This window comes from Aquarana catesbeiana, linkage group LG09, assembly GCF_042186555.1.
Source record: "Aquarana catesbeiana isolate 2022-GZ linkage group LG09, ASM4218655v1, whole genome shotgun sequence".
NCBI classification, from domain to species: Eukaryota; Metazoa; Chordata; class Amphibia; order Anura; family Ranidae; genus Aquarana; species Aquarana catesbeiana.
In genome coordinates, this window is record NC_133332.1 from 68,768,771 (window position 1) to 68,793,754 (window position 24,984).

The window sequence follows — 24,984 nt, forward strand, 5'->3', positions numbered from 1 at the left end:
TACTTTTAATCCCAGACCCTATATCATCTATGAAGGTATTAAACAGTAAGGGTCCCAGCACTGAACCTTGGGGTACACCACTGATAACCTTAGACCATTCAGAGAATGAATCATTTATCACTACTCTTTGAATTCTGCCTTTTAGCCAGTTTCCTATCCATATACTGATATTTCCAAGCCTGTAGACTTTACCTTACACATGAGCCGTGTGTGTGGAACTGTGTCAAACACTTTTGCAAAATCCAAGTATACGACGTCCACTCAGAAGGACAAAATGCCCATCTGTCTGTCAATCTGCTATAGGCTGGGTGGTAAGATGTCAAAGAGTCTCTAAAAATTATAAACAATCGTTTTGAAATGACAGAGCTCAATTCTTTTAGGACACCTTGGTGTATGCCATCTGCTCCAAGTGCAGTATTCACCATTATTCTGTCTGAATATGTCTGGACCATATCAATTTTGAGCCATAGTGGTTCATTTGGGGCTATGTCAATACCATCACCATTATGGACATAACCTCATTCACTTGTATATGTAAATTTTGGCTTGAGCTATTAGGCCCCTTTCACACGAGGCGGGCTCCGTTTTTACGGAGCCCGCCTCGGTCCGCCGGCTCAGCGGGAGATCTGTCCGTTGATCTCCGCTGAGCCGGCGGATGACAGGTCCCTCTCTGCTCACTGAGCGGGGAGGGGCTTGTCAGGCGCCGCTGCCGCCTATGGAGGGATCGGACGAAAACGGACAGTGTGTCCGTTTTCGTCAGATCTCACCCGATCCGATCCGCCAGCGACGGATCTGGACGTAGAGCCATACGTCTGCTTTTAGCGGATCGGACGGGGTCAGATGTCAGCGGACATGTCTCCGCTGACATCCGACGCTCCATAGGCTAACATGGATCGCCCGTTCAGGTCCGCCGTCAAAACTGACAGGCGGACCTGAACGGTCCGATCGTGTGAAAGGGGCCTTAAGCGTAGTGTATACATAGTAAAAACGTTTTTCTTATATTTGGGTAGAGTGGGGAAAGACGAGAGCTCCTGGTAAGTTAAAAAGAAAAAGGTTTGGTGTCACCCGCTAACCACCTCCATACCAATATATGCAACAAAAAACAGGAAATCTCCACGGGACTTTAATTGAGGTGAATGCGGTTAGCCAACAATTGACAGAGTAAATGCAGTTTTAAAATGTATTAAAATAGTCATGCAAACATAAACATGAATCATAGCCAAGCCATTGAAATGATACATACAGTAGGAAATATCATTACATGTATCATGGTATAAAATGTAAATTGCAGAGTACACAGGCATAAAAAGTATCCCAACGCATTTCGCAAGACCATGCTCGCTTCATCAGGGGTAGATGCGTGTGTAGTACATCTGTACGGGGTATAATGAACCAAATAAGTATCAACACAGACATGGTATCGTGACAATTAGTCAAGAGGGTCTAAAAACGCATGGCCCTATACTCACAAAACTACATACTCACTCCTGATGAAGCGAGCATATGTCTTGCGAAATGCGTTGGAATACTTTTTATGCCTGTGTACTCTGCAATTTACATTTTATACCATGATACGTGTAATGACATTTCCTACTGTATGTATCATTTCAGTGGCTTGGCTATGATTCTGTTTATGTTTGCATGACTATTTTAATAAATTTTGAGACTGCATTTACTCTGTCAATTGTTGGTTAACCGCATTCACCTCAAATAAATTCCCGGGGCGATTTCCTGTTAAGTTACAGTCTCTCTAGTTGTCTTTTTGGCCATTGTCACCAAACCAGAAAATAATATGAAATCCAAAATGTTAACGTTATGCCCAAAATCGGAGTAGAGGGTAAATCTACTGTCATGAGAGGGTTTACCCGTTGGTGGCGCTATCGGTCTTTTGGATCACAGTACCAGTGTCCACCAGCGGGTGTCTTCCAACACCTGGGACCTGTAGTAAGAGGTCTCTCCTGCTGGTGGCACTGTTGCATCCTTGGGCCGTAGTACCGGTGTCCACCAGCGGGTGCACTCCGGCAGTGTGGAGCAAACAGCACCCTCTGCGCTCAGCTGTAACATGAGGTCAATTACTACAGCCTTATAAATACCCAGCAAGCCCTCACAGGCTCGCCTTGGTATCTTTCTCCCTGCGCCCTGACCCTGCTGCCTGTATCCTGACCGTGAACCTGTTTCTGTACTGTTCTGATCCGATCCGATCCCTATCCCTAGCCCATCCTGTTCTTGTCCCTCCTGATTCCCTTGGATCCCTGCAGCCTATCCATTCATCTTCTCCCTGTCTTGCTGGTTTGCCATCCTTACCCATCTGCTGACCTCCCTGTGTATGACCTTGGCCTGGCTTTGTTTACGATTCCGGTATCTCCATTTACTTGTATATACTATTTGTTGTTTGTGGGTCTGTGGTTGGTTTTGCACTGTTTATATTTCTCTTACTTGTCACTTATTTATTAAACACCATTATTTTTTCACTTACATGCATTTCTGGTTTCCTCTGTGCAGTCCACACAGTCTGGTCTACTAAATTCCCTGACAGTATACCAAGGCCATCCCTGACCAGACGTGGCTGCATTGAGGAAACCATCCTGGTTTGTCGGGTCTGCTAATATGGATTCCAATGAGAATTTCCATTTCATGAGTTGGGACTAGAAGTGAACAAATATGTGGAGAGCAGGGGTCAAGCAGAGAAGAGGTCTACAGAATCTTTGCAACTTCATTGTAGAAAAGGCACAACATTATAAAACACATTTAAATAAAGCAGTTCATTTCTGCACCTGTACTTTTTTTAAAGAACATATTCTTTATAACACTCATTGCCTTCTATGGGTAAGAAATGTTGGTGTCAAGCTATGGACCATAAAACAGTGCTAAGGGGAATAATTCTTCTGTGGATACCATTGTCCAGAAGAGACAAGAAGCTTAGTGTAAAACAACCGAAGTATAGTCATATCATAAATATATTACATGATACATTAAGCATGTATAGCACCCCCCGCATCAGGGAGGGCTGACATTTCAACTCAGGGTGCTGGTTCCTAGGTAAGGTGGGTGTGGGCAGCTGCAGAAAAATGGACACCAGTCACTTTAAAGGCCCGTACACCTGATCAGATTTTCCGACAGGACTTTCTGCGAACAAATGTTGGCTAGTATGTCTTCAAATTTTCCGCCAACAAATGTGTGTTGTCGGATTTTCCAATCGTGTGTACAAAAGTCCAAACACGCATGCTCAGAAGCAGAAGCGGTCGGTCTTGTAAACTAGCGTTCATAATGGAGAATTAACATTCGTGACGTGGCAAATTATGAAATCTCTAAATGCAGTGCACATTCTCTTCTTCTTTAATGGGATAATAATTAAACCGCTTTGCTGATGATACTGATGGAGTTATTGCAAACAAATTTTCAAAGGCTTTTTTTTATTAGTGATATCAAGAATAATATTATTATTTACAGTATTTTTATTTTTTTGGGGCAAGTTACCAAAACACCATTTCCCCGTAGTTTTTAAGATCAAAGATACAACTTTGTTGGTGTCACTTGTTAATTTTACATTGTATTTTTTAAAATGTAACTGCCTACTCCCAAACTATCATTTGAAGTAAAACACAAGCCAAGTATTATTCTCCACAATTTTTTTTATTGTGCATTAAAAAAAGAAAACAAATAAAATTAGACATGCTATCTGCCAATAGAAATTAACCAAAAAGTGCATTCTATGCATCCAAAAATATAGAAAATATACAAAATCAAATAATTATTCAACCAAAAAAATAATGTGAAAGCAATAACTCCAAGGCCAATAATAAAAAACACATGTTATCTCCTCTGATTTTGCAACATGGCTGGTTGACGAACTGCCATTCAGAAACGAAAAGTGGGAACTGAAAAGTGCGAATAAACACTCACCAAACTTCTGCTAACACAAAATTAACAGAAGGAGCCCAAAGAGTGGCGTTTAAGAGCTGAAAAACCACGTAGTACGTCACTACGTTCGTAATTGTGGCCAACAATTGTGTGGCTCTGTGTATGCAAGACAAATTTGGGCCAACGCCCTTCGGACAAAATTCCACTCACAAAAAAGTGAGTTTATTGCTCACAACAACAAAATGTAGGGAGAGAGGGTTAGGGCACAGGACGTCCTAGGCAAACAGACCAGCAGACTCCAAAGAAAAAAAAAGTCAGGTAGACAGCAGTAGACAGCAATATAAGCGTCACATGATCTTTCATTACATATACACACCTGCAACACCTAAGCAAGAAGCACCACTAACCAAACACTGCCATGAAAACCAAGGAACTCTCCAAACAAGTAAGGGACAATGTTGTTGAGATGTAAAAATCAGGGTTATGTTATAAAAAAATATCCAAATCTTTGATGGTCCCTAGGAGCACCATCAAAGCTACCATAACAACGGAAAGAATATGGCACAACAACAAACCTGCCAAGAGACGGCCGCACTCCAAAACTCATGGACCGGGCCAGGAGGACATTAATCAGAGAGGCAGCACAGAGACCTAAGGTAACCCTGGAGGAGCTGCAGAGTTCCGCAGCAGAGACTGGAGTATCTGTACATAGGACGACAATAAGCCGTACACTCCATAGAGTTGGGCTTTATGGCAGAGTGGCCAGAAGAAAGCCATTACTTTCAGCAAAAGACAAAATGGCACATTTTGAGTTTGCGAAAAGGCATGTGGGAGACTCCCAAAATGTATGGAAGAAGGTGCTCTGGTCGGATGAGACTAAAATTTTACTTTTTGTCCATCAAAGAAAACGCTATGTCTGGTGCAAACCCAACACATCACATCACCCAAAGAACACCATCCACATGGTGGTGGCAGCATCATGCTGTGGGGATGTTTTTCAGCAGTTGGGACTGGGAAACTGGTCAGAGTTGAGGGAAAGATGGATGGTACTCAATACAGGGATATTCTTAAGCAAAACCTGTACCACTCTGTGTGTGATTTGAGGTGAGGATGGAGGTTCACCTTCCAGCAGGACAATGACCCCAAACACACTTCTAAAGCAACACATGAGTGATTTAAGGGGAAACATGTGAATGTGTTGGAATAGCCTAGTCAAAGCCCAGACCTCAATCCGATAGAAAATCTGTGGTCAGACTTAAAGATTGCTTTTCACAAGCACAAACCATTAAACTTGAAGGAGCTGGAGCAGTTTTGCAAAGAGGAATGGGCAAAAATCCCAGTGGTAAGATGTGGCAAGCTCATAGAGACTTATCCAAAGTGACTTGGAGTTGTGATAGCCGCAAAAGGTGGCTCTACAAAGTATTGACTTTAGGGGGGTGATTGATGCACATTGACTTTTTCTGTTATTTTGTCCTATTTGTTTGCTTCACAATAAAAAAAAAACTTATTCAAAGTTGTGGGCATGTTCTGTAAATTTAATGATGCAAATCCTCAAACAATCCATGTTAATTCCAGGTTGTGAGGCAACAAAACTTGAAAAAGGCCAAGGGGGTGAATACTTTTGCAAGGCACTGTTTGTGTGTATGTGTGTGCATGTACATGTATGTATGTAGGTGTGTGTGCATGTGTTTATATGTGTGTGCATATGTGCATTTATATATGTGTGTGCATATGTGCATTTATATATGTGTGTGTGTGTATATATACAGTATATGTGTGTGTATTATGTATTAAATCTCAGCTTCACCTTTCAAAAATAAAAAAGGTGCCTCTGGCTGCAATACAAACCTTCAATCTGGAGCAGCACCCCCACCTTCCCTAACTTGCAGTATCTCCTCTCTGCCAGATGTTGCCATTCTTTTAGGCTGAATGATAACTTACATCATTCAACCACTTTTTTAAATCCAGTATGTAAGCAGCATAAGATGAAGGACCTGTGACATCACCGGAGTAGGCAGAAATTTGCAGGAAGAAAAAAAAAGTATGTATAATGGGACATAAGAAAAAAATAAGGGGGTTATCAGGGAGAGAGGGTGGAGATTGGGGGGCAACAATACAAATATGTGATCGCTTAAAACCAAACTATAGTTTCTTTCACTTTTCTTTACCAATAAATGAAACATGAACATGTAGATCACAAGATTATGTAGGAGACAGAAAGATCCTATCTTTCTTCCACTGTGATGTATAAGCAGATATTTTCTCTGATAAATGGTGCTGTGGGGCCTATATCGCACATTGACAACTTGAGCTAAATGACACCATCCCCACATAACTTCTGCAGAGTTGTAGTCAATACGTGCGTAGGCTGGAAGCGTCTGCTAATATGGGACAGTCAGCTGTGTATAGCTAGGTGGAGATTGGAGAGCAAAACTTGATAAGGAAGTCATCTGAACCACAAAGAAGTCACGTTAGCATGTCTTACATTTGTATTAGCGCCACAAGATCACGTATCTGAGTAATTAACATGTGCCCTGCTGGAAAATGTTGTGTGCCATGTCTGTAGTTTCATTTGTGGGTCATGTCCTTAAAATATTTTTGTCTGCTTTTGGGCAAAAAACATACTAAGAACCACAGTTGGCATATGAAGAAATCACCAGTTGGGAGTTATCTTATGATGGTACTGTATACTAGCTTGTTTTCCACCATGGATTCTGCTAAAACCTTGCAGCCCAATCTTCATTCATAATCTTTCTGACAAAATATAAGGGTTCTACAATACACTAAGCACACTAGTTCAAGTTAAAAGACTTAACAATTCACTGTATTCCAAACCAACTGCCAACACACTGGAGTACTCCTCAGTCCAACACCACCTCTCTAAATGTGCATTGTCCCACTTTTTCAACCAATATGTTATATTTAGAGTGGTCCACAAAGTAGTTGTTTTCTAACTTCATAATTAATTTGCTTCAATTAATACAACCTTCAAGCAGTCTTTTACTCAGCAGTATGACTACATATAAACCTATCCCCCAACTTTATGAGATGGGAGGAGAGGGACATCTTTTTTTTGTTTCAGTGTTTTTATTAAAGAAACTGCATGTTACAAATAATAAAACATGGAACCAAGCGTCAATACATTCTCAAAATACATTGTGTGCAGAATCTTATAATAAGAGTGCCAGGTGGAATATAAACAAAAAGATAAGACCCAACTCAGAATGTAACATTCAAAAATCATCATCTATAATAGGTGGAGCTGTGGAACGCTTCAGGACTTAACATGCGGTATGTGGTCTTCCTAGAGGACCCATAGTGAGGTCATTCTGCAAGTCTCTTCGTGTGACCGGGTGTATTGCCCCATCCTCACGCACCCCTATCGGGAACTAACTGTACGTGGATGGGGGTGTCATTCGACTACATGTAAGTTGTGAACCTGCTGTTCTCATAGTTATATACCTTGCCATGCAAGGCATGTCATTTTTGGTGAGCAAGTTCCATTGCAGTTATTATGCGTTTTCCGTGTGATGTTTTTCATCTGAGATCTGTTTATGCAGGTAGCATATGTGTATATAGGTAAAGGAAGTGATGGGAAGAGAGGGGGAGGCAAGGAGGGGTAGGGGAATGGTCAGGCATGGTTTGATGGGTCATTTATTAGGTGTCAGTTATTGCCCCCCAGGCCAAGCTATGAGTGATCCAATAAGATGTTGCGATATTCAGTTGATTCCTTAAAATGGAGCCAGCCTGCCCATGTTCTGTGAAATTTAGCTGGGGTGTCTCTAGCTTGATGGATTAGATCTTCCATCTCAGCTATTTGAGAGGGACATCTTTTATCAAAAATAGGGATGAGCTAAAGTTTTGAACTTTTAGCCCAATCAACGGGAGCCAGTTGTCATATGCAGTAGCATTTTTTCTATTGCTACTGTGACAGACCTGGCCGGGAGAGAGACTTTTGGAGGGGACTGTATGCTAGCCTCTTGCCGATCGATCGTGGGCCCTTGCATTTGGGGGAACGGTGCTCTTTGTGAGCTGTATGCCTGGGGACCCGTGAGGTGGTATTACTGTGGATTCGAGTCCTGGTCCCCCAGGACACACAGACTCTGGGGACCCTGGATTTGCCATATTGGAATAGTGGCTGATTTATAATGCTGGGACAGATACTGTTAGGAGATGCTGATGTAAATTCCAGCACCTGTCTGTCTATTGTCTGCTAAAATGTGTATTGTAAATAAGTCTCTAGTATGGGATCTAAGAGTCATTAGATCCCCATTGTCGTTTGTGTTAATTAACTCTGCTATTGTGATAATGTTGATTGGATTTTCTGAACTACAAGACGGCCAGTCTGGCCTAAAGGTCATGTCTGAGTCATCTAGGCTGTCTAAAGGGATTAGTTAATTAGCTCATGTTAATTAGGTTAATTAGGTTACAGCTGTATTGTTAGAGTAATATGAGCAGGAGGTCTGCACCTCCTCTTTTATTGTATAAATAAGACTGTATTCCTGTCAATAAATAGATTCCTGGTTGAACTTACATACAGCCTGCCTGGTGTTTGTTCTGAGCTATCACAACTGGGTTAGAATGGCACATAGCTGAAGTTCTAATCCCAGAGCATTGGATGACCGAACCATCAGACGTTGCAATCTGATTCAATAGCTGCAGAGGAGTGTCGGGAGAGTGGAACCGAGCGAGCAAGGGGCTCGTTACAGCTACTATATAGGACAACTTTCACTGTCATCGGTTGTTATGGAATTAATTTGCTGGCTGGAAATCTCTGGCTATGTAAACAGCTAAGGATAGTGTCTGAAATTGTTGCCCAAATTTGGCCACATTTCACCACTTACATCACTGGTTATACCCCACCCCCTATGTTTACATTAGTGACGGAGACTGGAGTAGACATGTGCGGTCCGTTTTGTTCCGAATTAAATTCGGACAAATTTTTCTTTATTCTGAGATTCAGATATATTCGAATACTCGAATTACAGTATAAACAAAGTTTACTGAATGCTCTGAATAACAAAAATAAATTCGTCTGAATTTCCGAAATTCATATTGAAATTTGAATCAAATTTTACATCGAATTCCATTCAAATTCGAACTATTAGCATATTTCTGAAATCAAAGACTGTGTGTGTTATTAGAGCACAATTTTGAAATAATGCTGTTTTTGTTAAACAAAAAGGTGATTTAAAGAGTCATTGTAATAATTTGATGAAGATTTTTCTTTTGTTTGTTCATTTTGCCGCATTGGAATCGAAAAAAATATAACATTTTTGCTTCGACCGATTCAAAATTTATCGATGTGAACGTTCAGAATTGAAAAAAATCTGTAAATTCGAAGAAAATTTGAAAAGTTCTGTGTACGAATTTCAAATACAAATTGAACGAATCAACGGAATTTAACTAAACAAAATAATTAGATTCATGATTCTAAACAAAACAAAATTTTTCATCATGCACATGTCTAGACTAGACATGTGCGCCGTCAATAAATTTGTTTCGTTTCGTACAAAAATGAATTCTTATTTCGTAATTCGTATCCGAAATTCAATTTGAATTCGTACGAAATACGAATTTTCGTTAGATTCGTAAACTAAAATTACGAAAGTTCGTTATGATGAATTTATCATTATGAGGGGTTCCCACCATCCCTGCGCTGTGCTGTGCTGACTTCCTCTGATTGGTGAACAAAACACCAGTCACGTTTCTGTTGTAATGGAATTTGGATCCGAAATTCGTTAACGAAATTTCGTATAAAATTCGTAAGCATAGAAATTCCCATAGGGTTCCCACCATCCCTGTGCTGAGTTCCCAGGTCTGAGTGTACACCCGCTGTGCCCATTATGAGGGGTTCCCACCATACCTGTGCTGAGTTCCCAGGTCTGAGTGTACACCCGCTGTGCCCATTATGAGGGGTTCCCACCATCCCTGTGCTGTGCTGACTTCCTGGGGTTTTAACTTTTAGGTTCGTTAACTTTTCGTAACAATTACGAATTTTTGTTATGATGAATTTATCATTATGAGGGGCTCCCACCATCCCTGTGCTGTGGTGACTTCCTGGGTTTTTAACTTTTAGGTTCGTTAACTTTTGGTAACAATTACGAATGTTCGTTATGAATTTGGATCCGAAATTCGTAAATGAAATTTCGTACAGATCTCGTATGCATAAAAATTCGTATTTCGGATTCATACAAATTATGAATTTCCAGAAATTCGTACGAATTTTCGATTCGTACGAAACTAATCGCACATGTCTAGTCTAGACTGGAGCTGTCATTCACGGTGAGAGTAATGACAGGATTCGATGTGTTGGTCGATTGGTGTTTTTCTCTTTTGGCAAGTCGGTGGGCATCATTCATCCTGATTGGCGAGGACCTGCATTGTTGGATGACATGACTGACGAGGTATGTACAGCGTGGGACATTTTTGGGGTTCTATAGTTTGCCAAAAAGTGTAGTGTCTTTATTTACATGTTTTGTGAATGAGTACCCCTTATTCATTCATGGGGGCAGTGTCTGAGGGCCTTCTTATTTTTTGGTTTTGAAGTTTAATGCATATACTGCTGACAACTTTTTAATAAAAAACATTTAACTTTGTTCTGGTGGCGAGTTGAGCCTACAATGAAGTTGCATGGCATGTGCTGCAATATACAAAATGTTTTAGGATTTTCAGGAAAAAAGGATCAATTACTACTCTTGTGATGTTCAACATGGGGAAGCTATAGCATAAGGTGAGTGGGGACCTGGAGTTAGAGGACTGAGCAGCAAAGGATCAGCAAAGCTGGGGGACCAGGGCAGGAGAAACTAGCAGATGTCATACATGGTAAGCAGCGTGGGAGCAATATAGAATGAGCTGAGTGGGGACCAGATAGAGAGAAGGATTTGTAAATCAAAGGATTGAGTGGGAGATCAGCAGAGCTGGGGGTTACTACTGAGTTGGGCATCAGCAGAGCAGGGGTATTACTGAGCAGTGGATCTGCTGAATGAGGGTACTAATAAACTGAGGACTTGCAGAACAGGGGTGCCAATGAGCTGTGGTTCTACTGGGTCCCTTTAAAACAAATAGAAAATCAACACACACGGGCATTTGCCAAGCTCCATTAAGGCTTTCAAAAAAGCATCACTGAAGCATCAAATCATACTTCATATTCCCATCGCACACATTCCTGGATGAGCTCTCAAATATGGGTGCTGCAGCAACAACCAGCTGGATACTGGTTCAAGTCACAATGAAGATATTTGCCAACACACCATGGAACGACATAAATAGCGTCCAAACAGATAATTTATTGCATGATCACAACACAAGGAGAGTGCAACGTTTCGGAGTCATACAGGACCCCTTCGTCAGGCATGTGATGACTCTGAAACGTTGCACTCTCCTTGTGTTGTGATCATGCAATAAATTATCCGTTTGGACGCTATTTATGTCGTTTCATGGTGTGCTGGCAAATATCTTCATTCAAAAGCATCAAAAACACATCAAAAAAGCATGTTGAAGGAATAGTTGTTAGTCGAAGCAAGTGTAAACAAGCCGTAGGGCTACCTTCACACTTTTTTTCTGCATTGCGTTAAATGTAATGCAACGCATATTCTAATGTGCTTTTCATGTGATTTACGGTGTGACTATTGATGTGACTTTGATGCGACTTTAGAAGCTCCCAAGCTCACAGAACTGAATGACAAGGGAAATCACGCCACATTTCAACTTCAGTGCAATACCAGACCAGCAGACCTTCATGCTATCCCACAGTCACACCAGCATAGACAAGAAGCATTCCTTGTTGATTAGAAGGGCACCATTGAATACAATGTAATTCCCCCCGTCATGCGACCCTGCGAACCCAGGCCTGAGAACCTCCCATAGGTGTGTTGCACCTTTAATGTGCTTTTGATGCGTCTGATATGGTTTCCATTCATTTCAATGGAGGTATGCGTTTTTGGTGCTTTTTTTTTTTTTACTGGACCAAACATGCACCAAAAATGCAGCAAGTGGGATTTTTTAACCTCAATTGAAGCGCAATGATCCAGTGTAAAGAGCTACATAGGATTGAATTCAAATAGTTTTTATTGAATTATTACAAGGTCCAGGTAATAAACATACCTATTGCAATGTAATGATGAGCATAGGATAATAATATATCAGTACTAAATTGCCTTCAATAAAAAAAAAACACGTTATATCTCCAACTTGATCAAGATGGATAAATCATGTGACAAGACCTTAAATGTAGTCATTTAGAAGTTATAAGAACTATTTACCTTCCATTTGTTTTTCACTATATAGAGGGAGCTTATTTTGTCAATATTTAACATTAGTTTGTATCAAACACATATTTAACAATATAACTCAATTGAGATTAACCGAATATTAGAAAAGTTAAGGGTTGGTTGTGGGGGAAGAGGCCCTTGTGTTTATCAACATAGGAAGAAGGTGCTTTGCCAGGGTGGTCTCCCCTGGCAAGGTTCACCCCCATGTTGAGGGCATGAAGTTTGGTACGGTTCAGAGGGGGGGGGGGGGGGAGACACCCTCTTCCCCCTTTCTTTTCCTGACCAAAACTGCATGCATGCTTTTTTTGTTTTGTTTTTTTGCCAGGGTTTCCCCCTAAAATCCATAACAGGGGGTCTGGTATAGAATTTAGGGATAAACCCACACCTTTTTGTTTTTTTTCCTATTTTGTTGTTTTGTCCCTCTTGACATCTTTACTTGAACCTCTTCATGGATTGGGGCCTGGTATGTTTTCTTTTTAGGGGGAGACCCATGTTATTGTTTTTTTATATGGGGTCCCATCCATTAACATCTATACCAGACCACCATCTAGGATGAGGGTTTGGTATGGATTAAGGGAATCCCAAGTTGCTTTGTTTACAAACAGAAGGAAGTGGCCAGAGCTATCTGGCAATACAAGCAGCTTTTTTTTTCCTTTGTAAATATCAGTTTAGCTGTAGAGGTTTGTATACATCATACAGATGTACTACTTCACAGACAGGTTCAGGCCACACCCCAGCCATGCTATTTGAAAGAATTTCGCATTTTTAATGTTCCCCATTAAGCAATATTAAAATTTCTGCTCCATGTCACACATCATTTTTTAAAATACATTTTTGTTTTAGCACATGTTTCCCTGGGCAATGCTCAGCCCCCTGTGCCATTTCCTTGATAATCCTTTGAATATCAGCTTAGAAAATGGCTATTACCGTTTTTTTACATTTGGCCCCCCTTGACTCCAATGGGGTTTGGGACTTAGCACCTAAACTTCAATATAGTTTGCCAAATACTTCTCAAACCAAACCCAGGTACATTCGGCTCATCCCTAATCACAAAATAGCGAGGCAAAGAACATACCTTTCAGCAACTCACAATATACACTTCAGCTTCAATATTCACAAAATTAATTGTTGCTCCTAAGAACAGACATTCTTCAGACTTAAGCCTCAAACACACGACCGGATTGTTGGCCAAGAGTGTCAGACTTTTGTCCGAAGGGCGTATGCTGGGAACTTGTCTTGTATACTAACGGTACACAATTGTCGGCCAACAAACACGAATGTAGTGACGTACTACGTGGAATTTCAGCTCTTGAGCACCACCCTTTGGGCACCTTCTGCTAATGTCGTGGTTGGTGAGCATTGATTCCGAGCATGCGTGTTTGTACTTTGGACTTTTGTGTGACGGACTTGTGTACACACGATACGAAAATCTGACAACAGACCGTTGTCAGTCGAAAATTTACTAGTCTGCCATCCAACATTTGTTGGTGGAAAGTTGGAGAACAATTGTCTGAAGGAGCGTACTAACGAGCGTACTCCGATTGTGTGTACGAGGCTTTAGATTTAATTTCTTTATTAAAAGAGCAAAAGATTCAAAGACTAAAGAGCACCTTTGCTGAAGCTCCATTTGGATGAAAAGTTTAAAGAAATGTAAACACCTTTGGCTGTTAAATAGTGTATACATTTTAAGTCCTGTACATCAGAACTAAAAGAGTGACATTTGAGGAAGAAAAGGGGACAAAGGAAATGTCTGAGAACCCAAATGAGGGACCATTGAAAGCCACATGAAAATGAGATAAGGACCAAAAGAGGCAACTGTTCAGATATATTTTTATGATACAGTTGTGCCTGAGAAAATGCTTTCTACTTTTTTACTTATTATTTTTGAAAACACTTTAAACAATTTTCAGCTGGATTATGCATGCAATTTAGTATTCATAGAACCATGAGATACAAAGTTTTACGCAAGGTTGTTTTTCATGAAGCCAAGGAGCCTCTGTAAGAAAACGTGCCACCTACTGTAGGTTTCTTATGACCAGAATATGGTAAGAATCCAATTTATTTTTTTTATATTTCAGATTTTTTTGCACAGGCTATTGATTTTCCAGCTTTGTTGTGGGGGCCATCCATACAACAGTGCATTATATAAGACCTTAGGTATATGAGACTATAGGTATACAGTATGTAAGACTATAAGACTTTAGGTCTGCTTTAACTAAAGAGGTCCTAACCAGTGGTGGAAATCTAAATTAACCTGAAAACATAATATATGTTTTATATATAATATAATGTAATATTGTATAGTCACTGACCTAAATAATTTGTTGCCATTTACTTTATTATATTTTATAGTTAGAGCACAGTGCAATGGATGGATAGGTGAGTCCTGAGATGGATTTACACGAGGAAGGAGCTCTCAGTTACATAAGCTCACAGGTATGGTGGTGTTGACTACTAATCCAAAGCACAGTAAGGCCCTATTCTCACTTCATTTTTTTTTATATATTTAAGTGGGCAAAATTATGTTTATCTTTTAAATTTGATTAATAAAATTGTTGTACCTTATTAATATATTTTTGATGTGGGTTGTGCCTCAAAAATTCCACCCTTCTAGAGTTTTCCCAAGCCAAAAGTTTCTTGCTTCCCGTAGCGTAGATTTCCCAGTCCCATTTTTCCTTTACGTGTTTTTTTTTTTTTTCCAAGAAGCTCCACAAACTTTTTGCATGTAGAGCGAAACGTATTTTTCAGCACGTGCTTTGTAATGTTTGTAGCATGTTTGCAGCACAGCAAAACACACATTTTATAACCGCGTTTTGGGCGCCATTACCATTTAATGGCACTGCAAGCTAGATGCACATTTGCATCGCGTTTCCGAAACGTGGCAAAATGCACATTTCCTGTGTGTTCTGTCATGCGCTCAGGAAACGCAAAGGGTGTTAAACAATGGTATAAAGTCTGCAAAACCACAGACACAAAAAAGTGTTGTTGCAATCCTTAGAGCTGAACTATAATCAAAACGTGTTCTTAGAGTCAGAGAAAAAGTTTCAAAGGATAAGACTATATAAAAACTGCCAGTCATTTTTTACCTTAATGCATTCCCTGCATGTAGGTAGAAAATGTCCCAGTGTTTGTATGCCCCACCCCTCCTTACTTGTTCCATCTATAGCTGCTAGCGGCTCTCTCCTCTCTTCCTGCATTCACAGGACAGAGGAAGGAGACATTGGCTCCTGCTGCTGTCAATCAAACCCTGAGAGCTGAGAGTGGGGCCAAGCCATGTTGTGTGCGTCTATAGATGCATGTAGTACAGATCGGGAGCGAGCCCGCATGTGTACTCCCATAAGAAGCGGCTTCCTATGGTGGTGCGCAGAGAAGAGGAAGAGCATCGGCGGGGGACTCCAGAAGAGGGGGCAGGAGCAGAAGCAGGGCCGCTCAGTGAAATACCATTGCACACAGCAGGTATGTATAACATGTTTATTCATTTTTTTAATTTAAGTTTTACAGCCTACAAGCATGTCTTTTGAGTGTAGGAGGAAACCCTTGCAAATAGAGGAAGGAGATGCAAACTCCATGCATTGTCTAGGCTGGGACGCAAAGGGAGGACCCCAGTGCTGCAAGGCAGATGTGCTAATCACTAAAGCTGGCCATACATGATTCCGTTTTTTTAAACAAAAAAAATTAACTTATTCCCCCATCCACACATTGGAGGCGCATGAGGAGATCCTCCCTGCTGTATAATTGTATTCTGCCATCAGAATACACTGATCAGTGCTGCGGCCGATTGGCTGCATGGGCTGATTAAAAAAAGTATTCAAGGCTACCTTATAATGGGTCAAATAGTGCAGCAGTGATAATGGATCCAGTTTGGTGGAGCTACTCAGTAAAAGTTTCAACCAACAGTACTATATTAGATGAGTTACATTACTTCAGTATGTGCATATCCAGTACAGTTTTACCTTAAAGCCAAACCCCCATGGCTGGTTCTGTAGGTTTCAGATGATGTCATAGTAAAAAAAAGCATATTATGTGTATATTGTGTATTTTGCATATAATGAAGATCAGACTTACCAGATTCCTCCTTGACAATTTTCACAGCAGCCAGCTCCCCACTCACCTTGTTCCTTGCCTGCAGAAAAATGTATACATACATGATTATCATATAGTATAACCAAGAGTTGAAGTCTTAAAGGCTAAGTTCATGTTACATCCATATTTAGGGCGTAAGATGTTGCAAACCCCCCCCCCCCTCACCTTCTGAGGACCCCCCCACCCCCCCAGGGATTTGTGAACGAATAAACGACAAGTCCTGCCACTATGGCAGATGGCCTGTAGTTCTTAGTGTATTGAATGCATCGATTCTCCTTCCAGCTTTCTAAGTAACACTGCACATGCGATTTGCTGATCACGGTTGTAATGCTTTGCAGGCTCTATAGGAAAAAATATGTACATTTATTATTTTTTCCTTAATGGTAAAATCATCCTTTAATGCATACATCAAGGAAAAAAAAATATTAAATATAATTATATATATTTCTCTATGTTTTATCCCTTTAAAGACGTTGAAAGTACAAAAAAATACTTGTTGTTCTGCTAGAAATGCACTAAGCTCCTAAGTCCTTATAGTGGGTGCGGCATGATATGTAGGACATAACAAATCGCACAAGTGTGACTAGAGCCTGGGCTAAATGTTTCACTTCCCTTCTGAACACCCATTTACTGTGGCCATTTGCCGAACCTACAAACAAGCAAAAGTTGGTCCAAACATGGGTTTGGATGGAACCAAGAGCTCATCCTATTGCTAAGACATGGAGTTGATTTACTAAAACGCAGAAAGGCTGTTCACTTAGCAAAGTGAATTTTCTCTTAGCTTAGTAAATGAGGGTCTGCTGGGTTCTATCATTCAACCACGGGCAAGCAAAACTAAATTTCTTTTTGTTTTGTTTTTCCTTGCATGTGATTGGATATTCTTTGCTAAGTTAATCTTCACCACATTTAATTTGCAAATTTCCCTTGCAAAATTAACATGCTCTACGCCTTTTGTAAATGGGAAAGGAGAGAGAGATGAGGGCGCTCTGGTATAGGCTGGGTATCCGGTCCTTAGTAGCAGTGGAGAGATGGCACTGAAGGCAGCACTTTGTAGAGAAGAAACAGCTCTGAAGGGGTCTGATGAAGGAGCCGTGCATGCTCCGAAACGCATTACCACCCAACACCTTCACCTCGGCTGCGTGCGTTCCAGCTTGGTTCCAGAATCCAGGTCACCTCATTGTATCTTCACCTCCTCGCTAATCCACGTCACCAGGGACTCTGACAGCTGCAGGACGGCGTTCTCTCTCTCCCCCAGACAGACAAGGATTACAGCTTTTCGCATGAGGACAAATCATTATATGCCTATGACCTCTTAATATTCTATACTTTTTTTAATCCCATTGTGCCTGTAATAAATCTTTTAACCACTGCTCTTAGAGGTGCCTTTCTCTTTCCTTTTGTAAATGAGCACCGTAGTCTGTCACTAATTCATTTATTACAGGTACTCATATAGCACTGTCAATTTACTCAGCGCTTTATATATATTGTACATTAACATAAGTCCCTGCCCTCAAGGAGCTTACAATCTAACATCCCTAACTCACATTCATAAATACACATACTAGGGCCAATTAGACAGGAGCCAGGATGTCTTTGGAGTGTGGGAGGAAACCACAGTACCTGGAGGACAACTCTAGTACTGCCAGGCGGAAGGGCTAACCACAGTAGTGCTGCCCACCTACTACTTAAAACTCACCAGTAGGGATGAGCAAAGTGACTTTGGAAAACTTGGTATACTCCACAGTGCACAGAGAAATAAATATTATTATTACTCTCATTATACAGGATTATATAGCATCAAACGTTTGTGCATCACTTTACGAAATAAAGGGGGACAGAATAGTTACAGTATAAGGAGGGCCCTGCTCATGGGAGCTTACTATTATATTTGAAGACAGTATATGTATGTCATAGCATCTAACTTTCCCTGATTTTGAGGGACAATCCTGGATTTGTAACAAAGTCCCCCTGTCCCGCTTTCCTCCTTATTTGACCCTCATTTTGGTCTTATGCATATATCTGTATATAAAATGCACTATTTATCTATCAAAAAGTGTTTCCCAGTGCTAAACTTTTCATTCAGTTTCCAATTGGTTGCATTTGTAAATTTCAAAAACCAATATAAAAATTCAAGTCTATGGGAAGGGAAAAGCAACTGAAGAAGTCCAAATGCTGATCATCTGATCCACCAATGAATTTTAAATGATCTCAGAAGCTTCTCAAACTGATGTCAAAAGTACAATATATTTGCTGATCAAAGCCTGCCCACAATGACTTGATGTATTTTCAAGTTAATTGATGCATACTGACACTGCTAAATTTGGTCTGGTAATCCATGCATCAATGAACTCTAGCTATGAAAGGATTACACACCTTAAAGCGGAACTTTACTCTCTCAATCAACATTAATTATTTTTAAAATCTTATGCTGCTAGCCTTAGTAGATAGAATGGAAGGTTAATGTGCAGCTCAGCTTACAGCAGTCTGGCTAGTCCTGTGTGCCGGTATGACTAGCTCCTGAGCATGTGCAGGAGTGATGTCATCCCACACTGCCCAATCAAGATGACCAAAATCCAGCACATAGAAGAAAATGGAGGTGCCAACCAGAGAGCATTGGGAAGCTGAGTCTCCTCCCTTTAGTTCCTCTTAAATCACTGGAAATAAATGTATTAAGCAAAATAAGGGATTTGAACTGTGTATTTATCCGTTTGCCTAAATTTCAGCTTTTTGTGGTAGATTTAACATTTAATTACTAACCACAAAAGCACGCCAATCAACAATTAGTATTTTTGTCTGTTTTATTGTAGACAGCACATGGAAATGCCCTTTAGCTAGTCAGTTTAAATTGTTCTTATAAAAGTTCTTATATTTGAATAAGTTGTTATCAAGGTAAATTGCAGTAACACTTGCAGTATTACTTACTAGATTAGTATTTGTAGTAACACTGGTAGTAACACTAATAGTAACTAGTACTTAAATCTTACACTGCATAACATCAGGTAGTGCAAAGCCCCAGGCATTAATGGCACAATTTGCAGAATAAGGCATACAGTGAGGCACTATTCCATACTAAGCATAACGTGCACGCATATCTTAAGCAAAAAGAGACTGATCACCTTCAGGTCTGCTGTGGTCCACCAAAGGTGTGGGAAGACCAGGTGGCCTCCGTAATGGCTAATGCGTTTCAATGGCGGACCCTCTTCAGAGCCAAAACAACGATTCATTGTTTTGGCTCTGAAGAAGAGGGTTCGCGCCCTTGAAACGCGTCAACCATTACAGAGGTCGCCTGGTCTTTCCACACCTTTGGTGGACCACAGCAGACCTGAAGGTGATCGGACTTGTTTTGCCTAAGATATGCGTACACATGTTATGCTTAGTATGGAATAGTGCCTCAATGTATGCCTTATTCTGCAACTTGTGCCATTAATGCCTGGGGTTTTCACTACCTGATGTTATGCTGTGTAAGAATTGAGTACTAGTTACTAGAGTAGTACTTGTAGTAACACTAATAGTAAGTAATACTGCAAGTGTTACTGCAATTTACCTTGATAACAACTTATTCAAATTTAAGAACTTATAACACTATTTTGTCTCTATGTGAACGCTCCCTCTCCATTGGGTACCAGAAGTCTTGGCCCCACCCATAAGCTGTCTTTGTTTTCAATTTAAACTGACTAGCTAAAGGGAAATTCCATGTGCTGTCTACAATAAACAGACAAAAATACTTATTGTTGATTGGTGTGCTTTTGTGGTTAGTAATTAAATGTCAAATCTACCATAAAAAGCTGAAATCTAGGCAAACAGATAAATACACAGTTCAAATCCCTTATTTTGCACTGCCCCGCCTTTGATGGCTGAAAAATCCAATCAGACACCAAAGGAGTCTACAAAGGAACAATGTTCCTCTAAGCTATGGGTGCTCAACCTGTGTCCCTCCAGCTGTTGCGAGACTCCAAGTCCAATGAGGCATTGCAAGGCTGTCAGTTAAACAAGCATGACTCCCAGAGGCAGAGGTATGATGGGCCTTGTAGTTCTGCAACAGCTGGAGGTCCACAGGTTGAGCACCCATGCTCTAAGCCTCTGCTTCATCTTTACAATGGCACAGCACCGCTTACTGGATGGAGGACAATATGCACCTGCCTACAAGTAAAATACAATAGACGACATACCTTAATTATTAACAGTAAATGTTTCCCCAAATACATGTAAGTTCTTCAGCCCCAATAAGGACTTGTTCATGCATATGGTAAAAACAAGCGGTTTAGCTGTATTTTTATTGCCCCTGACTCCCCACTTCCAAAGGAACATGGTGGCCGCTTAGGTGCATACACACTGTTGCAGTTGCGATGCTTGGCATTGCAGTGTGGCAATTTTAACTCGGCAGAGTTTGCCTAACCATTTCACCTGCCAAACTCATCCACTGATCTCAAGGAGCACTCAGTGAACAAAATCACTAAACTAAAGACTTTTGCCTCCCTTCCTTACAAAGGTATGCCATGGCAGGTCAATTGGCAGCTCTCCATTGCCTACCACCTTACAAAATCTGTGTCAGGATACACATTATAAAGTAGATTAGAACAAAGCCATTTCATTCAAAGGATCACCTTCTTTGATCTATGAAGAACACCACACATACCAAACAAAGGTTTTTATGATAAAGGCTATGTTTTAAATGTCATCTCCAGAGTGATATTAGCACTGAAACAAACGAAACCGCCCCCACATGGTTAACAGTCTAGAATCTGCCCCCGGGGAAGCCCTTGTGTAGGCTGGAGTCTCCTGTGGGTTCTGAGAAAAATATTGCAGAACACTTGAGCACATTTTTGCAGAAGGCTAAACCAATCAAACAAGCCGCAAATATCAATGTAGAACATCTGCAAGCTGTATGATAGAGAAGTAAATTGCAACATCATAAGCATATTATACATATATAATATAATATAATACATATATATATAGACATATCATTGTTATGACATGTCATTAAAAAAGAAGTATGACCAAAGCTTTTTTTGCCATTGCAGGGCACGCCGGCCGGGAACTCCGTTGGTCGGGTCGCGGGTCCCGCGGACTCGATCGCCGGGGGGAAACCCGTGATCGCCTCATGGAGAGGACGAACGGGGAGATGCTAATGTAAACAGCATCTCCCCGTTCTGCCTAGTAACAGTGCCTCTGATCTCTGCTCCCTGTGATTGGGAGCAGAGATCAGTGACGTGTCACATGTAGCCACGCCCCCCCCCCCCCGCAGTTAGTAACACATCCCTAGGACATATTTATCCCCTCCCTAGCCCCCTAGTGGTTAACCCCTTCACTGCCAGTGTCATTTACACAGGAATCAGTGCATTTGTATAGCACTGATTGCTGTATAAATGACAATGGTCCCAAAAATGTGTCAAAAATGTCTGATGTGTCCGCCATAATGTTGCAGTCACAATAAAAATCGCTGATCGCCGCCATTACTAGTAAAAAAAAAAAATTAATAATAAAAATGCCATAAAACTATCCCCTATTTTGTAAACGCTATAACTTTTGCGCAAACCAATCAATAAATGCTTATTGCGATTTTTTTTTTTTTTACCAAAAATATGTAGAAGAATGCGTATCGATCTAAACTGAGGAAAAAAAAGTTTTTTTAAATATTTTTTGGGGGTATTTATTATAGCAAAAAGTAAAAAATAATGCGTTTTTTTTTTTAAATGTCGCTATTTTTTTGTTTATAGCGCAAAAAGTAAAAACCGCAGAGGTGATCAAATAGCACCAAAAGAAAGCTCTATTTGTAGGAAAAAAAGGATGTCAATTTTGTTTGGGAGCCAAGTCGCACGACCGCACAATTGTCGTCGCAGTGCCGAATAGCAAAAAACGCACTGGTCAGGAAGGGGGTAAATTCTTCCGGGGCTGAAGTGGTTAAGACCAATGTCACCTGCACCACAGCTTATAATATTAATGCCAATCTAAGTTATTAGCTGCTACCAAAAGTATATACGAAATCACATTTATCATATAGCTATTATATTTTTGCCAGCGCTACACACCTAAGCACCTTTTATTAATATTAAATTGCAAAATAAATTAACACAATGTGTTCAGATTATCAATAAAATTTAACAATTTCCTTGCAATAAAATACACAGTTCAAAAAAAAAAATGATTGTACTTAATGTTTTATAAATTAAGTGTCAATGTGCAAAAAACAAAGGTAAAGTCAAAGTTGGGGTTGGTTTACTAAATGCAAATAGACTGTGCACTTTACAAAGTGCAATTGCACTTTGCAAGTGCAGTTGCTCCAGAGCTTGGAAAATAAGGTATAACTTCACTTTGCTAAGAATACCCAATCAGGTGCAAGGAAAAGAAAACACAGAATTTTGCTTGCACATGATTGGATGATGGAAGTCAGCAGAGCTCTTGCTCATTTACTAAGCTGTGGAGCAACTGCACTTGTAGCGTGCAACTGTAGTCTATTTGGCTTTAGTAAATCAACTCCTTTGTGTCTTCAGTTTACCACGGTCTTCCAGATATTAAATATTGTGAAAATATAATCTGAAAGTGGCAAGATATAGTACCAATTTAATCATTTCAAAAGAAAGTTCTTTAAGCAATTATTAACTCCTCTTCACCACCAATATTAAAGTGCTCCACATAATAAAGTGCCAAGTGCTTCTTCCATAGGCTAGAATGGACCAAAAATTAAGGACTTTTTGCTTGAAGAGGAAGTAAACTTCCTCTGCAGACTTTATCCTATAGGTAAGCCTATAATAAGGCTTACCTATAGGTAGTGAAAAAATCTCCTAAACCTGTATAGTTTAGGAGATATTTCCAGTGCATGCAACCAGTGACATCACTGGCGCATGCTTTCTGAAGAAACAGTCCATGTGTGCTGTTCCTTCCGAGCGGGTGCCGTTAACAGCAGCTCCCACGTGTATGCGCGGGAGTGACGTCACCCTGGCTCCAGTCAATCACAGTGCCGGAGCCTTGAACCCAAAAGAAGCTCCGGGAAAGATGTCGGCCGTGACAGCGGCGTGCCGGGACTGCTGCAACAGCTTCGTTCTAAGGTAAGTATTTCATATTGAGCTAGAATGCAATGCATACTAGCTCATTATGCCTTTGTCTTGCAGGGTCTTTTTTTTTGTTTTTTGTTTTTTTGGCGGAGGTTTACAACCTCTTTAAACAAAAGTCCATAAGCACTTAGGTTATGATCTGTGGTTGGAGTTAATTATAAAAAGACAGAAGAGAAAATTAGATTTGATTGAAACTCGGATTAGTGGTTTAAAAGAGAAATTGGAACCGTTGAATTATATAACAGAATATAAAAAGAAAGCAGAAGAGGTTCGAGAGTTTCTGACTAAACTGGAAACACACTAAAAAAGAAACTTAAAGTATAACTAAAAGCAAAACTTTTTTTAAAATTTTGAATAGAGTGGGGAGGGATTAGAACACCTGTCAGTTTTTTTTTGCGGTCTCTGCCCCAGTTAAAGAGATTCATCCTCTCTATTTGTTCTGATTACCATTGTCATTGAAAGTAAAAAAAGTCCCAAATTTTGGGTTGTCCTTAGAAAAATAATAGAGGGAAAATCTTACCATGGGGACACTAGTTCTGATGACCTGGGGGTCCCCAAGAAAGTCCCTTAAATTCCAGGGATTTCCTCTCCCTTCCTGTTTGGCTATGGCACAGGAAGTGAAGAGAAATTTCTTCAATGGGACACAGATGGCAAAAAAAATTTTTGACAGGGGTTGTAACCCTTTTTTGCTCTATCCAAAATGAAAAAAAAAAAACGTTTTGCCTATAGTTCTACTTTAAGAAACATATTAGAGATGTTATGGATTATAAAGAAGGAAATGTTTAATAAATGGCAGGAAGATGGTAAAGGATGTGAATCCAACCAACCCTCTCCGTAGAAAAAGAGGAAATAAGCCATATAGTTTGAAACCAAGGGGTTTCTGCATCAGAAAGATGATAGAGGATGACAGAAAGTAGTGAAGGAAAGATGACAGGATAATAATTCTGCCACTCCTAATACAGTGAGATAAAAAAAAAAAAAAAAATGAGATAAGTGTGCTGGTAAATTTTTGTTTGTTTGTGATAATGGGGAAAAAAAGCCTAAAAAAGAAAACAAATGAAACCACCACATTTATGAATTAGTAAGCTGTAATATAATAAAAGTTTGTTTTAGGGCGTAATATCACTTTAGGTAACCTTGAGAAAAGTAAATGCCTTTACTTATCTTTGACACCATAGCTTGCAGACTCCTGGGGTTCATTTCCATCTGTCTTTGCTATTGAGTAAGCCAATTTCAGCCACTACTGGGAGGCAAGCTGATCCCCTATCCAAAGGCAGAGCCCCTTTCTTCTCTTCCAACAGCTCCCTCTCCACAACCAAGAAGATAGTGACTCAACTCAAGGCTTTAGGTTGGAGTGCATCAACCACACTGATCTTGTCCATTATCGTTTTCCCAGGTGGTATGTGTGGGCGAGGCTTAAAGTGCCTTAGTGGGACACTGTGGAACTGCACTCGCTAATGCCTAAATCTTCAGCAGGATCTGTAGTCATGTGAAATCAACATTAAGGCAGGATTCCATACTTAGAAGCGAGCAACAACTTGCACAGTTACTCTTTGTGATCTGAAAAGCCAAACTTCTTACACTGTTGATACTAAGTACTTCAGACACACTTCTGTTAGAGTACACCACCCCCTAGGTAGGCAGCATCTCCAAGCCGGTACCTCGGAGCATGTACTGGTCTTAACCAACTCAGCAGTCCCGTCACCTCACTT

The 24,984-nt window shown here is 40.4% G+C and overlaps 1 protein-coding gene across 5 annotated transcripts in view; it reads right to left on the bottom strand.

The window, feature by feature from the left end:
- Positions 1-24,984, bottom strand: part of MAP4K1 (mitogen-activated protein kinase kinase kinase kinase 1) — a 353,135-nt gene that overhangs the window by 99,130 nt on the left and 229,021 nt on the right. For all 5 annotated transcript variants that reach the window (XM_073598728.1, XM_073598727.1, XM_073598730.1 and 2 more), the window contains one exon: positions 16,200-16,257. In XM_073598728.1, coding sequence (XP_073454829.1) covers positions 16,200-16,257 — 58 coding nt within the window. The remainder of the gene's footprint in view (positions 1-16,199; positions 16,258-24,984) is intronic.